The 19,690-nt window shown below is 45.0% G+C and overlaps 1 protein-coding gene across 3 annotated transcripts; it reads left to right on the forward strand.

Annotated features, from left to right (window-relative positions):
- Nucleotides 1–18,607, forward strand: LOC112257753 (transcription initiation factor TFIID subunit 1). Of its 3 annotated transcripts, none has more exons than XM_024431573.2 (39): nucleotides 1–266; nucleotides 512–626; nucleotides 904–1,027; nucleotides 1,201–1,317; nucleotides 1,493–1,618; nucleotides 1,820–2,061; nucleotides 2,155–2,376; nucleotides 2,635–2,886; nucleotides 3,689–3,890; nucleotides 4,109–4,219; nucleotides 4,391–4,558; nucleotides 4,695–4,825; nucleotides 4,937–5,044; nucleotides 5,200–5,373; nucleotides 5,518–5,691; nucleotides 5,882–5,986; nucleotides 6,112–6,312; nucleotides 6,642–6,783; nucleotides 8,734–8,864; nucleotides 8,972–9,052; nucleotides 9,153–9,302; nucleotides 9,505–9,630; nucleotides 9,725–9,900; nucleotides 10,006–10,229; nucleotides 10,328–10,535; nucleotides 10,627–10,798; nucleotides 11,113–11,324; nucleotides 11,629–11,737; nucleotides 11,878–11,976; nucleotides 12,134–12,311; nucleotides 12,414–12,481; nucleotides 12,649–12,771; nucleotides 13,003–13,095; nucleotides 13,295–13,447; nucleotides 14,711–14,827; nucleotides 16,386–16,481; nucleotides 16,602–16,818; nucleotides 17,387–17,561; nucleotides 17,685–18,607. In XM_024431573.2, the coding sequence occupies exons 2-39, from the start codon at nucleotides 513–515 to the stop codon at nucleotides 17,890–17,892; spliced, it is 5,829 nt and encodes a 1,942-aa protein (XP_024287341.1). In that variant the 5' UTR covers nucleotides 1–266; nucleotide 512; the 3' UTR covers nucleotides 17,893–18,607. The 3 variants fall into 3 exon arrangements, with proteins under 3 accessions (XP_024287341.1, XP_024287342.1, XP_024287343.1); XM_024431574.2 differs by having other exon boundaries at nucleotides 10,627–10,792; XM_024431575.2 differs by having other exon boundaries at nucleotides 904–1,009.
- The last annotated feature ends 1,083 nt before the right edge of the window (nucleotides 18,608–19,690 follow it).

Below are 19,690 nucleotides of genomic sequence, written 5' to 3' on the forward strand. Positions count from 1 at the left end.
ATGAACTATGCGCACGCGCATTTCTCAATGTTGGTTGGTGTTGTCTGCATCCACTACATTTGAAAACAATGAAGCCCATATATTTTCTTTCGAAATAACGGGTCGGTGAGATACCCACCCTTTTACAGCGTGTTGATACTGGCGTAGTGAACGGAGGTCGCATAGGGTACTAACGTTAATTTGCCAAGCTAGCGGCAAATTGGGTCCGAGGATATTATCAAGCTGGCCTTAATCCGAGGACAACTGGCCTTCCTAACTGTGTAAAAGTAACGCAAGTTAATAAAATCAAACCTTCAACATACCTATTCATTTAGTTTGTATGTTTTGCTGTCTGTCATTTGTTTTGATTATCATGGGTGGGTTTGCCACCCCCTTTGTCACAAAACCAGGATTGGTATTTTAAAATGTCTAGTTTCACTTTTATTCAGTTAACTGCATTTAATCTACATTGAGGACTATATAAACAAGAGAGAATAGATGAATCACACATTGACATTCATTGCTCTCTCAGGATGTCGGACTCAGACAGTGATGAAGACCAAGACCGCCCCTTCTCTCTCACTGGCTTTCTCTTCGGGAACATCAATGAAGATGGTCAGCTGGAGGGAGACAGTGTGCTGGACACTGTGAGTGACTATATTTTGTTAAAATAATAAAGCATTCTGCATAGTGTGGAAATAAACACAACTATTTTGAACACACACTAAAATATGCCTAACAACAGGACTGAGATGTACATTTGCTGAATATGGGTTTTGTATTATTATGTTGCTCACTTGTCCACTATGTCTTTGGTGCAATGTTACTTATAAAGTCAACAGACATTTTCACACCTGGTATATTCCAATACACTTTGGCATATCAAATGCGATGTTTGTTTGACAATTTCCTTCCACACCCCAGGAGTCCAAGAAGCACCTGGCTGGCCTGGGCTCTCTGGGCCTGGGCAACCTCATCACAGAGATCACAGCCAGTGAGGAGGATGATCCTGACGAGGATGGAGACACAGGTGGCACAAATGCAGAGGGTAAGACGAAGGGCATGAAGTAAGGCTGTGGGTGGGGTAGTACCGTGGCTGGGAACTGTTATTTAACTGGCTCAACATGACAGTCAATATGCTCCTTAGTTGTGTTTGTAAGTTGTGTGTCTGTAAATACTGTGATAAATGAGTGACTGTTTCATGTCCTTTTTCTTATGCAGGATGGGTGAAGAACGATGCCGATGCAGTTGATTATTCTGACATCAACGAGGTGGCTGAAGATGAGACTAAGAAGTATCGTCAGGCCATGGGCAGCCTGCAGCCTACCAGGAGAACAGGTGCAGTAATACCCATGAAATCCCACATATGTATATGTATATACTGTACACAGCCATCTAGGAATGCACGTACCCTAGTTTACCAGAACAGATAAATGCATGGTATTTAATTTCCACCCTCTTTATCAGAGACTTTGCATGGCCGATAACTGGACCCTTTTTCTCTCTGTCTCAGATGATGAGGATGACTATGATGCGGATTGTGAGGATATTGATGCCAAGCTTATGCCCCCTCCACCTCCTCCAAGTCTCCCCACGCCTGGTGGCAAGAAAGAGGATTCCTCTCCTACGGCTGCAAGTGGTAAGGAATGGATGAGGAAGGGCCAAAAGTGCCAGTGAAAAGATATGTTGTACTTATATTGAACAAGCATGATTATTCACAATCTGAAAAGAAATACATGGATATTGATGTATTTAATGTCAAGAATACATGCTAGTAATTTAGCACTCAGAGTCAGAGGGGCTCTAACCCCAGCGTCTGCTATTGTTGGTTTCTCCACAGTTGGGGATGAAGGAGACGGGATCATCCTGCCCTCCATCATCGCTCCCTCCTCTCTAGTAGACAAAGTGGACTTCAGCAGCTCCTCAGATTCTGAGTCAGAGACGGACCGGCCCTCCACAGGCTCTGGGTCTGGGGGTCCTCCAACCTGCCTCAGCCTGCCCCTGGCTGGCATCATGCAGAAGGATGCTGCCAAAGCCCTGCCTGGCGTCACACAGCTCTTCCCAGAGTTCAGGCCTGGAAGGGTGAGCTGTCCTCCTTGGACACACTGTACAGGTCACCAAATATCAGAGAGCATAAATGAACGTCTATCCATCCACTCCTCTGATCCCATCCAGGTGCTGCGGTTCCTTCGACTGTTTGGCCCTGGGAAGAACATGCCGTCGGTGTGGCGGAGTGCACGACGAAAGAGGAAGAGGAAGCACCGCGACCCCCAGCCAGAGACACCCCCACCAGAGGGCGCTGAGCCCATGGAGCAGCAGGGACCAGAGAAGAAGTCTGGCTGGGACTATGAATACGCCCCACCTCCACCCCCAGAACAGTGCCTGTCTGATGATGAGGTCAGTGTGCAACAATCTCTTAGACAGAGATATGTAGAACTGTGAAAACTTGTTTGAAATCCCTGTGAAACTGTGTGGTTATTTACCTGTATATTTTTCACAGCTTGTTTATGAGAGCTTACAAGGTTTAGTAATGGGATTCAGTCGCAGTATAATTCTGTATGGGTTTTTTCTCCTTAGAAAATGAAATGAACAGAAGAGATTACTCAAAAAGATAATCTCAATAATTAATCCCTTGTCCCTCTCTCCTTCCCCCAGATCACAATGATGGCCCCAGTAGAGTCCAAGTTCTCTCAGACCGCTGGAGACGGGGACAAGGTGACAGAGTCCAGGCCTAAGGTGGCAGAGTGGCGCTATGGTCCAGCCCAGCTCTGGTACGACATGATGGGGGTCCCTGAGGATGGAAGTGGTTTCCACTATGGCTTCAAACTGAAGGAGGAGGAGGAAGATGAGCAGGAGAAGCAGGAGAGGCCAGAACCACCACCACCATTTTCACAACCTCCCAAAGAGGTTGGCAACCCATACACTTCACTGATGCTTTAGGATTAGGGCTGAACTCACTCATTTTGCCTCGCTTTTCCACATCCTCATTAAGAAATGCTAGAAGCAATGAGTTCTAAGTGGGTGTGTTATGTTCAATACTGTTTTGTGTTCCTCTTTTCTTGAAATATCCCAAACAGCCACCATACGTGTGATGAATGCCTTAGCAACCGCGTGGCGCAACATGACAACGTGAACGTGATTGGTCAAGAATCCCAAGCTCAGAGCATTTCCTGCATTCTAGAGTATCAGAATCTTTAATGAAAGTTGTGTTTGTGATGCTAAAGTTCGCACACGAATGTGAGGATGTTTGAGTTGGGAAAAAACCAAGCCCTGTATAACAAACAAGTCTCATTCTTTCAAAATAACATTGCCGACGATATTCATCTCATTCGTTGTCTCATGTTATGTCGCAGCTGTGCTCCAAATCAATGATTATTTGGGTGCTGCCAGCCATGGGCATGTTGGCAGAATTTAAATCTAAACCCAACCCAAGGAAAACTGTGACGTACCCTAGATTCCTTAAATCTTGCAAATGATGACCATAGTTCTTACACTTTTTAATAAATGTTGCAACTAGTACAATTTTTTAAGAACAATATCGTTGCCACATAGGCCGTTTTCAACCAGAGAAGTTGGTTTTTGAGTTCAGCTCCTTTTTGATTCTCAATCTTCCATTTCTAGCTACACCTTCTTCCAACTCTTAGTTAGAAGAGAACAGACAACATTCTATAAAGACTTACCATGTTCTTTGTGTTTTTTTTCTGTCTAGGAGGGAAGTGGTGACGAAAAGGATGAACAGGCCCTGGAGAACGAGCTCTTTCTGATGGTCACCCAGCTTCAGTGGGAGGACGACATCATCTGGAACGGAGAGGACGTGAAACACAAAGGCACTAAGACCCAGCGAGCCAGTCTGGCAGGGTGGCTGCCTTCCAGCATGACGCGTAATGCCAATGCCTACAACGCACAGCAGGGTGAGAGACCCACCCACTCCACTCCACTCCAGTACCAATGAACACAGACTGACCTGCATACTGGAGATTCCTACCTCATTGAAATCCCATCACCAAAGCATAAACCCCAACTGTGCAGGGGTTTTAGGACTACAGTGGCAAATATAAACTGATATAATTGTTGTGTATTTGTCTGCTTTGGGTTATCTAGGTATTCATGATGTCTATCTACACTACAGGTCTGTGTAGGAGTAACTCTCAGCTGGTGCCCCCCACTCCTCCACCTATGCCCAAAGCCCCCTCCATCGGCTCTGGCTCCAAGAGAGACAAACACCACCATGACCATTATGGTACGATGAGGCTAGTTTACCTGGTATCTGTTGTCGAGTGTAATTTACTGTTATAATGATGAACAACGTGAGATTACAACATATTCCTTCTTATCTCTGTTAGTTGTCATGGTGAACGTACCACTAAAGAGTAAATCTATCACTACTGATTCCCTATTGGTCTCGCCACAGCCTCTCATGAAGATGACGCCCCCTGGTTCTCCATCTTCCCCATTGACAATGAGGAGCTGGTGTACGGCCGCTGGGAAGACAACATCATCTGGGACGACCAGGCCATGGACCGCATGCTCTCACCCCCTGTCCTCACCCTGGACCCCAACGATGAGAACATCATTTTAGGTACTGCCCCTTTCTTAGTGAACTGTGTGTACACCATTTGTCAGTCAGTTTCAACATATTATGAAATATCTTGATGGTCTGTAACCTTTTGAATGCTTTGATCTATCCACCAATCTCTGAACTTGGCCTCTTACAGAAATCCCAGATGAGAAGGAGTCTGAGCGTACGTCCCACTCCCCGTCCAAGGAGAACAAGAAGGAGTCGGCACTGAAGAAGAGTCGCATCCTGCTGGGGAAGACTGGGGTCATAAAGGAGGAGCCTCAACAGGTACTACAGGACTGAAACAGAGAACATAACGTAGATCTGTATCTTAACTGCCATTCTGCAGTCCCTGAACTAGCCTGTTAACTCCTTTTCTGTTTGGTCTGCTGCCTACAGAACATGTCCCAGCCTGAGGTGAAGGACCCATGGAACCTGTCCAATGATGAGTTCTATTACCCCAAGCAGCAGGGCCTGAGGGGCACCTTCGGTGGCAACATCATTCAGGTGGGCACTAGATTCTCTCCTGTGAGCTCTCTTCCTTTACAGATTGATCAGCAGTTAAAGAGGAGAATCTTAAATATAGCGTAGGATAAACTTAGCTATCTACTGAATGTTCACAGTAGTTGTATGTAACCTTCTCTGTCTATCTTTCCCTCCAGCACTCCATCTCTGCAGTGGAGCTGAGGCAGCCGTTCTTCCCTACTCACATGGGACCCATGAAGCTGCGTGGGTTCCACCGACCCTCTCTGAAGAAGTACTCGTTCGGGACGTTGTCCCAGCCAGGTCCCCACGCAGCACAGCCCCTACTCAAACAGATCAAGAAGAAGGCCAAGGTGAGGCCCCAGAACTTACCTCATCCACCTCCATCCTTCTCTCTGTCTTAACACAAGTCATCAGGAATGCGTCTGTCTGTCAGTGTGTATTGATAACCCTGTTCGTGTGTGATTTGCGTTAAATGTATTTTTCTGTGCCCATAGATGCGAGAGCAGGAACGCCAGGCTTCTGGTGGCGGTGACATGTTCTTCATGCGGACAGCTCAGGACCTGACAGGGAAAGACGGAGACCTGATTCTGGCAGAGTACAGCGAGGAATACCCTCCGCTCATCATGCAAGTCGGCATGGCAACCAAGATCAAGAACTACTACAAGAGAGTGAGTCACTGCACTAGTCTTTCAACTACCATTTCCCTTGTATCAACATTGATTAGCATTTACTAAAAACAGAACCACCTCAGTGGTTATTTTCCTTTCTCTATTGTCTATGAGTTGTGTTTTGTTATTAACAAATGTGTAAATGCACTTTAAAATCGAATAAACTTGAAACATGGCTGTTTCTCCTCAGAAACCAGGCAAGGACCCTGGAGCTCCTGACTGTAAGTACGGAGAGACGGTGTACTGCCACACCTCTCCCTTCCTGGGCTCCCTGCACCCCGGGCAGCTGCTCCCGGTCAGTACCATGTTCATTACAGTAATTTACATGACAATTTATTGATGTTTGAAAAATAATTTGCTCTGAATGAACCTGATACCCAGAAAGAGAAAATATAGAGCTCTGTCATGTCTTTCTTTCAGGCTTTTGAGAACAACCTTTTCCGTGCCCCCATCTACCTCCACAAGATGCCAGAGACAGATTTCCTGGTGCTGCGTACACGGCAGGGCTACTTCATCAGAGAGCTGGTGGACATATTTGTGGTTGGACAGCAGTGTCCGCTCTATGAGGTCCCTGGACCCAACTCCAAACGAGCCAACACCCATATCAGAGATTTCCTGCAGGTATACCTTGCGACACACACACACACACACACACACACACACAATCTGCAAATCCACACACACACATATTGTCACATACAATAGAAAGCACACTTAAAGAATGCATTCTTGCCGACACTCATGTTTTTATTTTTTACCTTTATTTAACTAGGCAAGTCAGTTAAGAACAAATTCTTGTTTTCAATGACGGCCTAGGAACAGTGGGTTAACTGCCTGTTCAGGGGCAGAACGACAGATTTGTACCTTGTCAGCTCGGGGATTTGAACTTGCAACCTTCCGGTTACTAGTCCAACGCTCTAACCACTAGGCTACCCTCCTCTTCTGTGCAGGTGTTTATCTATCGACTGTTCTGGAAGAGTAAAGATCGCCCTAGGAGAATCCGTATGGAGGACATAAAGAAAGCCTTCCCCTCACATTCAGAAAGCAGCATCCGCAAACGCCTAAAACTCTGTGCTGACTTCAAGCGTACAGGTAGAAACAACTAACCTTACTTACCCTAGCCTCATCAAGAATCAGGCTTGGTCTGTGTGGAGCAGACAGGGGGACAGAGAGAAGAGAGAACTCGTCATCATCAGGGATAGAAAGCAGTTGCTTTGCTATTTATTTATTAATTTTTGTATTTAACTACTCAAGTCCGTTAAGAACAAATTCTTATTTACAATGACGGTCTAGAAACAGTGGGTTAACTGACTTGTTCAGGGGCAGAACAACAGATTTATACTTTGTCAGCTCGGGGATTCGATCTAGCAACCTTTCGGATACTGGCCCAACACTCCATGCTATCTGAAAATACATGGTCTAAGTGATTGCTAGTTGGTATTCAGCAGTCATAAAAGTATGCCTTATTTACGTTGAAGAACTACCGGTACTAATTATAGGTATTTTGTCAGACAGCATAGGCAGCAGCTCGAAAGAGATGAAATGAAATAATAAAGTAATGAAATGAAGCAAATATTTAATTAAAGTAATGTGAATAAATGATGGTTAATAAGTGATAAGCAGTAATGGGTAGTCACTACCTTCATTGGAGTTTTATTAATTGTTTTATTCTGTTACAGCATTCAACCCACATTATGCATAGTAAAAAAAAATATATGAAATTCGAAAACCTGGATTATTTTTTAATCGAACCGAAACTGAACCGACCTCAAAAAGCACTAATCGCTTAGCACTACTCTGCGTGCAGTTTGGATATTATTGAAGTTATCATATTGTTAGCTTTGTGCAATTGCTGGAAGTCTCCCGGTACAGTAGCCAGCTCCTCTCAAAATGTTACTGATAATCATCAACGAGATCCTCATTCTCTGTTCCATTGTCGCATAGAGATGTATAGAGATCGCAATATTGTATCTGTCTCTTTTGCGCTGCCCAATGGGACAGAGAATGAGGAAGTGGATAGAATCTTGTTTCTTAAGATTATCAGTCAAATTAACACAATATTGATTACTAGGTATAGCTTTCTAAGACTATAAATGATCAACCACCCAGCTTTGGAGTGGTTAGGTCAATTTCTCTGCTTTTAAGAGGAGCTGCCTACTGTAACTGGAGACTTCCAGCAATTGCGATATGCTGATTTAAACTTTCCCCAAACTGCGCGCAGAGACATAAAAATAGTATCCATGAGTTCATCTGACTCTGGGTAAGTAGAGAAATGGCCTAAATCTCAATCTCGCAGTATCCCTTTGACGTTTCTACTCCCGTGTGATCTCAGAGAAGTGTTGAGGTGTAAGAAAGAGCAGTGACTCTGATGCTTAGCTGTGTGATCTCAGAGAAGTGTTGAGGTGTAAGAAAGAGCAGTGACTCTGATGCTTAGCTGTGTGATCTCAGAGAAGTGTTGAGGTGTAAGAAAGAGCAGTGACTCTGATGCTTAGCTGTGTGATCTCAGAGAAGTGTTGAGGTGTAAGAAAGAGCAGTGACTCTGATGCTTAGCTGTGTGATCTCAGAGAAGTGTTGAGGTGTAAGAAAGAGCAGTGACTCTGATGCTTAGCTGTGTGATCTCAGAGAAGTGTTGAGGTGTAAGAAAGAGCAGTGACTCTGATGCTTAGCTGTGTGAGCTCAGAGATGGTGTGCCTTTGACTGACATGCGTCAGGAAAGAGAGATGTCAGAATATTCTGGATGTGGAATTTACTGTGGAGGTAAGGTGTGGTCTGAGGAAAGCATCAGTAAGGTACCAGAGGTTTTCATGGTCCTTCGTTAATATCTGCTGTTCTGCTCCTGCAACACTGTTTTTGAGCCTACAAGACGCTTCAGTTGACGAAATAAAAATAAATATCCAAAGGGTATAAGATCTTTGGAGAGGGGGAATTCTCATGTGACATGCGTCCATTAATCTTACAAAGCTGTAATAAGGGTGGAGTTAAGAGAACGTGGTTAATATTTGTTATATGATTTAATATCATTTGCCCTCCCCCTGTTCCCAGGGATGGACTCTAACTGGTGGGTGCTGAAGCCTGACTTCAGGCTGCCTACTGAGGAGGAGATCAGGGCCATGGTGTCTCCAGAGCAGTGCTGTGCCTACTACAGCATGCTGGTGGCAGAGCAGAGACTGAAGGTAAGACTGACAGTACCTAAACAAAGAGCCTATCTGTCATATTGGTATTCGTTATGGCACTGTGTGAACTATACCATAACTTTTCTCTCTCTCTCTCTCTCCACCAGGATGCTGGATATGGTGAAAAGTCCTTCTTTGCTCCAGAGGAAGAGAACGAGGAAGACTTCCAGATGAAGATTGATGATGAGGTTCAGCGCTACTCTGCTTCCTTTTCATAAAATATTGATTTTGATGTTGAAAAAAAGGATGATCCATGATCTCACCAGTGTTCTCTGTGGTCCACCCTAGGTCCGCACGGCCCCTTGGAACACGACTCGAGCCTTCATCGCTGCCATGAAGGGGAAGTGTCTGCTGGAGGTCATGGGGGTGGCCGACCCCACAGGGTGTGGAGAGGGATTCTCCTACGTCAAAGTGCCCAACAAGCCCACTCAACAAAAGGTTCTTCCTCTTTGTTTTACCCCAGTGCACTGAAACACTTCTGCCACATCCGTATTCAGATCAGGGGGCCATAATTCCAGTCATGCGTTCGTAGCCTTTCTGACAAAAATATTTTCTGTAATAACCATTCAATTGTTTTTTTGATGATTATTTAATAATTTATTACTAAGCTAAAGGTTATTTTGTTATTTGTCGTGTTTAGGCCCAGGATGACCGGGAGCCACAACCCGCTAAGAAGACTGTGACGGGGACAGACGCTGATCTGAGAAGACTATCACTAAAAAATGCCAAGCAGCTGCTGCGCAAGTTTGGTGTTCCAGAGGAGGAGGTAATAATAATGTCTTCAGTTCCCTCATTTGTTCCACCAACCTAAGTATGAAGGTCAGATCAATCTCTTAAACCTGTGTGTATATATGTTTCAGATAAAGAAGCTGTCTCGTTGGGAGGTGATTGACGTGGTGAGGACCATGTCTACAGAGCAGGCACGCTCTGGCGAGGGGCCCATGAGCAAATTTGCCCGCGGGTCCCGCTTCTCTGTAGCCGAACACCAGGAGCGCTACAAGGAGGAGTGCCAGAGGATCTTTGACTTGCAAAACAAGTGAGGCCATCTCATCCTCCATTCCCCCTTTATCCAGATAACCATAATTCACCACCCATTTCCTATAGGGATGATGTGATGTTCTACCCTCTACTTGCTCCCCAGAGTATTGGAGTCCACAGAGGTCTTGTCCACAGACACAGACAGCAGCTCAGCGGAGGACAGTGACTTTGAGGAGATGGGGAAGAACATTGAGAACATGCTGCAGAACAAGAAGACCAGCTCCCAACTGTCCAGAGAGAGGGAGGAGCAGGAGAGGAAGGAGCTGCAGAGGATGCTGATGGGAGAGGAGAGCGACCACAAGGGACGCAAAGCACGCAAGGGCTTCTGTAAGTGGCGTGTGTATGCATGTGCGTTTCAGGCTTTTTTCATGTGTGTTTACTGGAGTGTGTGTGCAAGTTGAATCTCTCTCTGTGTGTCCCTACAGCTAGTGCTTTGTCCACGGGCTCCCATAAAGATGACGACACGTCCTCGGTCACCAGCCTGAACTCGTCCGCTACGGGACGGCGCCTCAAAATCTACCGCACCTTCAGAGACGAGGACGGCAAGGAGTATGTCCGCTGTGAGACGGTCCGCAAACCCTCCGTCATAGACGCCTACACCAGAATCAGAACCACCAAGGACGACGACTTCATGTAAGTTCGTCCGTGTGTGTAATATGAGTGTTTGGTCTGTGTGTAGTGTACCCAACCTCACACGGTCTTTGTCTGCCTTCTGCCAATGTAGAAAGAAGTTTGCGCTGTTTGACGAGCAACATAGAGAGGAGATGAGGAAGGAGCGCCGGCGGATCCAGGAGCAGCTGAGGAGGCTGAAGAGGAACCAGGAGAAGGACAGGTTCAAGAGCCCCCCTGAGAAGAAGGCCAAGAAGATCAAGGAGAGGCCAGACCTCAAGGTAAAAGTAAGCTTGCCAGCCCATAATGATTCATCTCCAAGACTATCCTCACCTACTTTTCCATAACCTTCCGTCTGTTTTCCTGCTGACCTGCTGTCTCGAAAATAGGATAATTTCGTTCAAGATAAACCTTCCTCACTTTTTTCACACTTTTCTTTATTAGCAATAGATTATATTGCTTATAATAAGCATGATAACGTAGTGTTTGGTGTACTACAGTGAAGGTAGCATGATGTGATGCAGTGACTTGAAGTCCACATTGTTATGTACAGTGTTTGTCTGGTTGTTAACTACATCTCTCCTTACCCCCTCTGCCCTAGCTGAAGTGCGGAGCTTGCGGTGCCATCGGGCACATGCGAACCAACAAGTTCTGCCCACTGTACTACCAGACCAATGCTCCACCCTCCAATCCGGTTGCCATGACGGAGGAGCAGGAGGAGGAGCTGGAGAAGACTGTCATCCACAATGACAACGAGGAACTCATTAAAGTGGAGGGAACCAAGATCGTCCTGGGCAAGCAGCTCATCGAGAGGTACACACCACACGCACACCGACAGGAGAGGGGGATAGTTCTAATTTCTTTCCATTAAAAAATTAAATGATTAAAAAACTTTTTAAAAAAGAATAGAAAACAAAGTGATAACTGGCTCAGGTCACAGTGTACTGTGCATTAGTTTGGTCCGCTAGAAAGTGAATTGTTCCATTTGGTGGTCTTTTCCACTTTCTTTGCGGCCCAAAAGCTCCTATAGTGTTCATTATGCTCTCAACGTCTGTCTAAATGTTAGGGATATTACCTTGTGCTGCTGTGTAAAGGACCATGTTGTCTCCTCTCACAGTGCTGATGAGGTGCGCAGGAAGTCCCTGGTGCTGAAGTTCCCCAAACAGCAGCTTCCCCCCAAGAAGAAGAGACGTGTTGGGAACAATGTACACTGTGACTACCTAAATGTGAGCCTGGTTGCCAGTTACCATATTTTGCATTGGTTGCGCGTGACTATTCAGTTAAAGCGAGCTATGGAGAATATTTAACACTGTGATAGTTATGCCTTAGCTCTCTGTGGTTTTTGTTTTGTTTCATCCTCTCACAGAGGCCCCACAAATCCATCCACCGCAGACGCACTGACCCCATGGTCACCCTGTCCTCAGTCCTGGAGAGTATTATCAATGACATGCGGGATCACCCCAATGTAAGACACACACACCCACAGCACACTGCAAGACCCACACACACTGCTTACAGACAGACAGTGCCTATACTCCTCCGACCACTATATACGTTTCTCTCTCACAGACACACACACACTTTTTTCTCTCTAATTTGGTTGTCTTTACCTCTTGTCCCAGACATACCCCTTCCACACACCAGTCAATGCCAAGGTGGTGAAGGACTACTATAAGATCATCCCTCGTCCCATGGATCTGCAGACGCTACGGGAGAATGTGCGCAAGCGTGTGTACCCCTCCCGGGAAGAGTTCAGAGAGAACGTGGAGCTCATTGTCAAGAACAGCGCGACATACAACGGTACAACTCTAAACCACTTGAAGCCTTAGAGAATGACTCATATTTTACTGTGACCAACTGTTCTGTAACTTATTGAGACTGTAATTGTTCCGGTGTATTCAGGTGCCAAGCATCCAATAACCCAGGTGGCTCAGACTATGCTGGACCTTTGTGATGAGAAACTGAAAGAGGTACGTGTGAATGTTCATGCTGATGGATTCTGGATGGGGGCCATTTTAGACACCGCCTAATTTCTGGAGGAGGAGGATCATGTTCAGCAACTCTTAGAAGACAATGGAAGTGGCCTTCAATAGTACTTGTTAATAATTAAACGGGTACATTCCTTTGTCCTGTGCAGAAGGAAGACAGGCTGGTGAGACTGGAGAAAGCCATTAACCCCCTGCTGGACGATGATGACCAGGTGGCCTTTTCCTTCATCCTGGACAACATCGTCACTCAGAAGATGATGGCCGTGCCTGACGTGAGTGGAGCTCCACCCAATCATCAGGGTGTCTGCTTTCTTTCGGCGCTCTGGATGTCACTGAGACTATCTGCTATTTGTATTTTCTTTGTTACTGAAGTAATTTCACTGAGCAGTTATTTCTTTGCTCTTAAATGTACAAAAATATTGAGAATTCTCCAAGTAGTTCAATCAAGCGCACAGTGTGATAGTGTTATAACTGTCCTTACTCTGCCTCTGTCTCCTCTTCAGTCTTGGCCGTTCCACCATCCAGTCAACAAGAAGTTTGTTCCAGATTACTACAAAGTGATAGTCCAACCCATGGACCTAGAGAATGTTCGCAAGGTGAGTTATGGGAAGGAGACTTCAGTGTTAGCCTTGAGGAAAACCACAACAAGACCCCTTTTGGATCCCTATGATGCCAAGATGGATCAAACCTATATGTAGTTGATGGTAATATTTGTATTATACAGGTAGATGGTCATGTGTATAATATAACCATTAGTGTTATTTAAAAGTCTCCCTGTGTGCTGTGGTCCATCAGAACATATCCAAACACAAGTACCAGAACCGGGATGTGTTCCTGTTTGATGTCAGCCTGGTCCACACCAACAGTGTCAAGTACAACGGACCAGACAGCCCTTACACCAATACGGCCCTGGAGATAGTCAACGTATGCAAGCAGACCCTGGCAGAGGTGTGTGTATGAAAGATAAACTATAAGAGAAGGTCATAATGGAACTACACTGAACAAAAAATGTAAATGCAACATGTAAAGTGTTGGTTTCATGCGATGAAATAAAAGATCCCAGAAATGTTCCATGTGCACAAAAAGCTTAATTCGCTCAAATGTTGTGCACATATTTGTTTACATCTCTGTTAGTGGACATTTCTTAGGCGTGGCATATCAAGAAGCTGATTAAACATCATGATCATTGCACAGGGCTACCTTGTGCTGGGGGCAATAAAAGGCCACCCTAAAATGTGCAGTTTTGTCACACAACAGAATGCATCAGATGTCTCAAGTTTTGAGGGAGCGTTCAATTGGCATGCTGACCGCAGGAATGTCCACCAGGGCTGTTTCCAGAGAATGTAATGTTCATTTCTCTACCATAAGCCACCTCCAATGTCGTTTTAGAGAATTTGGCAGTACGTCCAACCGGCCTCAACCGCAGACCACGTCTATGGCGTTGTGTGGGCAAGCAGTTTGCTGATGTCAACATTGTGAACAGAGTGCCCCATAGGTGGGGTTGTGGTATGGGCAGGCATAAGATACAGACAACAAACACAACCGCATTTTATCGATTTGAATACACAGGGTTACCGTGACGAGATCCTGAAGCCCATTGTCGTGCCATTCATCCGCCGCCATCACCTCATGTTTCAGCATGATAATGCACGGCCCCATTTCGCAAGGATCTAAACACAATTCCTGGAAGCTGAAAATATCCCAGTTCTTGCTGAGGATCGACGTGTACAACAGTGTGTTCCAGTTCCCGCCAATATCCAGCAACTTTGCACAGCCATTGAAGAGGAATGGGACAACATTCCACAGGCCAGAATCAACATTCTGGTCAACTCAATGTGAAGGAGATGTCACGCAGCATGAGGCAAATTAATGGTGGTCACACCAGATACTGACTGGTTTTCTGTTCCACGCCCCTACTTAAATTATAATTTTTTTAAGGTATCTGTGGCCAACAGATGCATATCTGTATTCCCAGTTATGTGAAACCCATAGATTAGGGCCTAATGAATTTATTTCAGTTGATTGATTTCCTTATATGAACTGTAACTCAGTCAAATCTTTGATATTGTTGCATGTTGTTTATATTTTTGTTCAGTATAATTAATTAACATCTTTATGCCTTGTCAGATGATGAATCATATTTATGGCTTCATTATGTTGCCTCTGCCAAGGATAGTTTGATAATTTGACTGTTGCTTGATATCTCCCCAGTATGATGAGCACCTGACCCAGCTGGAGAAGGACATCTCCACAGCTAAAGAGGCAGCTCTGGATGCAGCAGACCTGGATAGCCTGGACCCCATGACTCCTGGAACCTACACACCACAGGTAGCAATGTTCCTGTCCCATGTATGGCCCAGAAACAACCCAGATACTAACAATAAGACCTTAGAGTCACCACATAAAGTACCTCAACACTCCCTTCACCTGCTCCAGAGTTCGGGAATGCCACTCTTCTCCAAAGACCTACTTTTTAACCTCTGTCTGCTGTCGTCTCTCCCTCCATATTACATTTACCTCTTCACATTCTAGTCTTTCTCTGCCTTGTCGTTCCTCTTTAGCACTCTTGTATGTGTCAATTTAGTAGCTGTTTCTGTAGTTTATCTATGCCTTAGTCTCTACAGTGGCTTGTGAAAGTATTCACCCCACTTGGCATGTTTCCTATTATGTTGCCTTACAACCTGGAATTAAAATGGATTTTTGGGGGGTTTGTATCATTTGATTTACACAACATGCCACTTTGAAGATGTGACATATTTTTTATTATGAAACAAACAAGAAATAACACAAAAAAACAGAACTTGCCTTTCACCCCCCCCCAAAGTCAATACTTTGTGGAGACACCTTTTGCAGCAATTACAGCAGCAAGTCTCTTGGGGTATGTCTCTATAAGCTTGGCACATCTAGCCACTGGGATTTTTTCCCATTCTTCAAGGCAAAACTGCTCCAGATCCTTCAAGTTGGATGGGTTCCACTGGTGTGCAGCAATCTTTGTCATACCACAGATTCTCAATTGGATGAATACATACGCACGCACCACTTTTTCGTTTTTATTTTTGATCATTTTTTGAAACAAGTCATTTTTTCCATTTCACTTCACCAATTTGGACTATTTTGTGTATGTCCATTACATGAAATCCAAATAAAAATACATTTTAATTGCAGGTTGTAATGCAACAAAATAGGAAAAATGTCAAGGGGGATGAATACTTTTGTAAGGCACTGTATATTCTCCTTCCTACCATGTGTTTATCTCTTCTCCCTCTTTCCTTTCTCTCTGTGTGTGTGTGTGTGGTGGGGGGGGGGGGTGGGGTGGGCAGCCTGCTGATGTGTTTGACAGCAGTGCCTCTGTGAGCCTGCACAGAGAGACCAGCCTTTTCTCTGAGGTTGAGGCATCTCTAATGGCTGTTCCAGAGAAGAGGGGGGTAGGGCAGGTACGGAGAGAGATCACCCAGGAGTGCAACGGGCATCTGTCTCATCCAGGGGTCACCTGGCTTTTAACCACCCTCTCCCCTCCCATTCCCCCCGTTCCTCCTTGCACATTCACCTGGTCCTCCCTTCCAGTTCTTCCCTCTGCATTCCCACAGTGTGGATCCTGACTGGTGCATGCTCCTCCTAACTAGGAGCCATTCTAAGATCCCTTTGTGCTTTTCATTCCTAAGACAAAGATGGTTCCTTCCCATAACTAATTTGGTTAATTTTTCTGCCAGTTTCGCTTGTATGTTACTTTTGCTCCTAATTGTTACTGCCTGTCATACTAGCATTCTGTTTGCCTGGCCAATTATACATTTTCAGGCATCTCCATTGCTTCACAAGTTATCACTGTCTTTCCCCAGAAGTATCTTTTCCTGTCTTAGTGTCGCTTAACTTCTCTGTGTGTCTCCAGGGTCGTCATAGAAGGCTAGGAGAGGAGGAGTCGGACGTGGACATCGAGGGCTTTGAGGAGGAGGATGACGACGGGAAGCCCAAGACACCAGCTCCTGTAAGACTAAGATCATGAAGAAACAGAGAGATGGTTTTTGAAAGAGAGAAATGGCAGATTTGAAGACAGTCTGTAGTTCAGGCAAATTAGCTATTTTGATGATGATGACCTGTTCCCCAGGCAGAGGATGGTGAGGGAGACCTGGAGGATGAGGAGGATGAAGAGGAGATGCTGCTGCTGCCGCCCCGCAGAAGGCTGCAGGGCCACGAGGATGATGATTATGACGAGGATGAAGGCTCCAGTCGGCCAGCCCAGGCCAGCGTGCTGTACCAGGACCTGCTCATGTCAGACGGAGAGGATGACGCCAGCGAAGAGGAGGGAGACAACCCGTTCTCCTGTGAGTCACACTAGGGTGGAGGTTGTCATAGGATGGAGTAAGATGGTGAATAGAGATGTGCTTTGGGTAAAAAACTTTCACCCAAATGACAAAATTACATATTGGTTTCCTTACCCTGTAAGCAGTCTATAGACACAGTATAACATCAATCCATGCTTTGGTTTAGTTTCCCTGGCACTGTTTCCACATTTCTTTTTTAGCATTTGTCATGGGACCGATATCATGATGAAATGATCTGTGACTTTGTTGAGCTTCACAATCAATTTTAGATGCTTTTGGACGATTTGGACATGATGCATGAAAAATGCTAATATCTGTCCCATGACTTTAATGGGATTTGTGCTACAAATGTGGAAACAGTAGCAAGGAAACTAAACCAAAGCATGGATTGCTGTCATACCTTGTCCATATTCTGCTTACAGGGTAAGGAAACCAATGTGTCATTTTGTCATTTGGGTGAACTTTCCCTTTAAAATCTACATCCTATGATTGGAGGATTTCTGGAGTACATTAGGGACTGTTTGAAATGTGAGGTTCTAACAATGTTGCCTCTCCTGTCCTGCCCCAGCTATCCACCTGTCAGAGAGTGGCAGTGACTCAGACAGAGAGGTCGAGGTGCGTCCCCCGCCCCCTCCCAGACCCCACCATGAGACGGCCCGCATGGGCCTGGAGCAGGACGAGAGCATGATGTCATACGGGGAAGAGTTGCCGGATGAGACCCACCTGGAGGACAGTAATGTCAGGTACAACACCATGGCCGACACATTATATACAGTACAAGGTGTATTTGCATCGTTGTTTGGATCTTGGGCCCTAATAACCCATACTTTACCCTTCCCTCTCTTTCTCTCCCCGCTTCCCCATAGTTATGGGAGTTATGAGGGTCAGACCCACACCCAGACCTCCAGCATGGGCAATGGAGAGGGCTACGGCATAAGTGAGGAAGAGGAGGAAGAGGCAGCTCGGAGGAGAGGTCCCAGTGTGTTGTCCCAGGTGCAGCTGAGTGAGGATGAGGAGGACAGTGAAGAGTTCAGGTCCATCGGAGGAGAAAGTGACTTAGACTCAGACAACTAGAAGTGTTCCTGCATACATATACACACTCTCAGACACAAATGCTCTTACAACCATAAACACAGACAGAGAGAGCCAAACCTATACACAGGAATAGATGATCTCGGGCTCAGTAAATGAATACACCCTGAAGTTTCAGGCTGAATTACATTCATAACTTTATCTGGTGTCAGTAAATCCCTCAGTGTTAGACTTTGTTTGCTGCCCAGTCATTAACACACCTATAATGTCTCTACAATTAAACTTCTCTGTGAGATCAATATTGTACAAAATATTCAATCAATTGAAAGTGAGCTCTTCTATTATGGCAGGATTACATTGTAGTTGATGCTTTTAGTCAATGTTTTCTACTGGTTATGCTTTTTTCAATGTACCAACACGTGTATGTGTATATATATATATATATATATATATATATATATACACCTTTTTTTTTTACAATGATTTACCTTGAATAGCATTTTATTTCATGGTTGTGCAAAAGATTGATTGTTGGATATTTGAATAGTCAACTTTAACCATTGTCTGTTAGCAGTGCCAGGTCTCATCCTAACCGTGTGTCTGTGAGACAGAGTTGAGTGCTTGCGTGATACTCTTATTCCCCATTAACTATTATGATTGCAGCCTGGATGTTCAGGCATTTGAGATGTTTCCAGTACTGTTATTAGGAAACTCTCAAACTTTTAAGGAGATCCTAAATAAATGCTGTAAAACCAGATATGATGCCTTCATCTTTTCATGACTAAAGGTTGACAGTACCTTAAAGTTGTCACGCGTGTCTTGCTTATCAAAAGAAAGTATGACTATATTAGGGAGCCACCCTGCTGTCTGCTCCCACAGGGCATTGTCCAAGGACTGTGTTGCCATGTTGAGTGTTCTATTACCAAGGTGTTTCATTTTTTCCTATCCTGCCACACCTTTTTCCTATCCTGCCACATTTGTATCTTATTCATGACAGTGGTCATTAAAGCTGGTGCATTTATTTTTTTTAACCTTTAACTTATTTTCAATAACGGCCTAGGAACAGTGGGTTATCTGCATTGTTCAGGGGCAGAACAGGGGATTTGAACTTGTAACCTTTCGGTTACTAGGCCAATGCTCTAACCACTAGGCTACGCTGCCGCCCCAACATGAACTCTGCTCCACCGTAAACAGATTATTATTGTAGGGAGTCACATAGATGACGTGTCAAGTATAAAGTTTCCCTCCTTGAGGACTTTGTGTGTGGACAAAATATGCTAAACTCAGCAAAAAAAGAAATGTCCTCTCACTGTCAACTGCGTTTATTGTCATGCTGGAGGATCATGTCAGGATGAGCCTGCAGGAAGGGTACCACATGAGGGAGGAGGATGTCTTCCCTGTAACGCACAGCGTTGAGATTGCCTGCAATGACAACAAGCTCAGTCCGATGATGCTGTGACACACCGCCCCCAGTCCATGACGGGGGGTTCGGGGAGAGTCATCTGCTAGAACCGAAGGGGCTCTGGTTTTTCCCACAAAGGGGACAGTAATACCCCGGAGCCCAGAAGACGGTAACCCGGAGGAGGTCTCCTGGAGGATACCTAATATTTTCTTTTTCTTTATTGGTTTAATAAATACGCTTGAAACTGAGCTATCACACTTGTGTCCGTGTCTAATCAGTGTAAACCTTTTGATCAAACCCCCTGGTCTGCCACATACCAAAAAATGGCCAAAAAGAGTAGAACCAGCTCACCTGCTTTTATAATATACTTTGACTATTTGATGTTCAATGTCTGTTTTGAATACCAAATGGATGCAAAAGGCACTCATTTCACAGAAC

This window comes from Oncorhynchus tshawytscha, linkage group LG09 (genome assembly GCF_018296145.1).
Source record: "Oncorhynchus tshawytscha isolate Ot180627B linkage group LG09, Otsh_v2.0, whole genome shotgun sequence".
NCBI lineage: Eukaryota > Metazoa > Chordata > Actinopteri > Salmoniformes > Salmonidae > Oncorhynchus > Oncorhynchus tshawytscha.

What these genes read in the sequence shown, in the direction of transcription:
- LOC112257753 (XM_024431573.2), top strand. Translation starts at nt 513, where the DNA reads ATGTCGGACTCAGACAGTGATGAAGACCAAGACCGCCCCTTCTCTCTC. An exon ending in GGCCAGACCTCAAGGTAAAA is followed by an intron (nt 10,799 to 11,112) that starts GTAAGCTTGCCA and finishes CCTCTGCCCTAG; the next exon opens with CTGAAGTGCGGAGCTTGCGG. An exon ending in AGCCCAAGACACCAGCTCCT is followed by an intron (nt 16,482 to 16,601) that starts GTAAGACTAAGA and finishes CCTGTTCCCCAG; the next exon opens with GCAGAGGATGGTGAGGGAGA.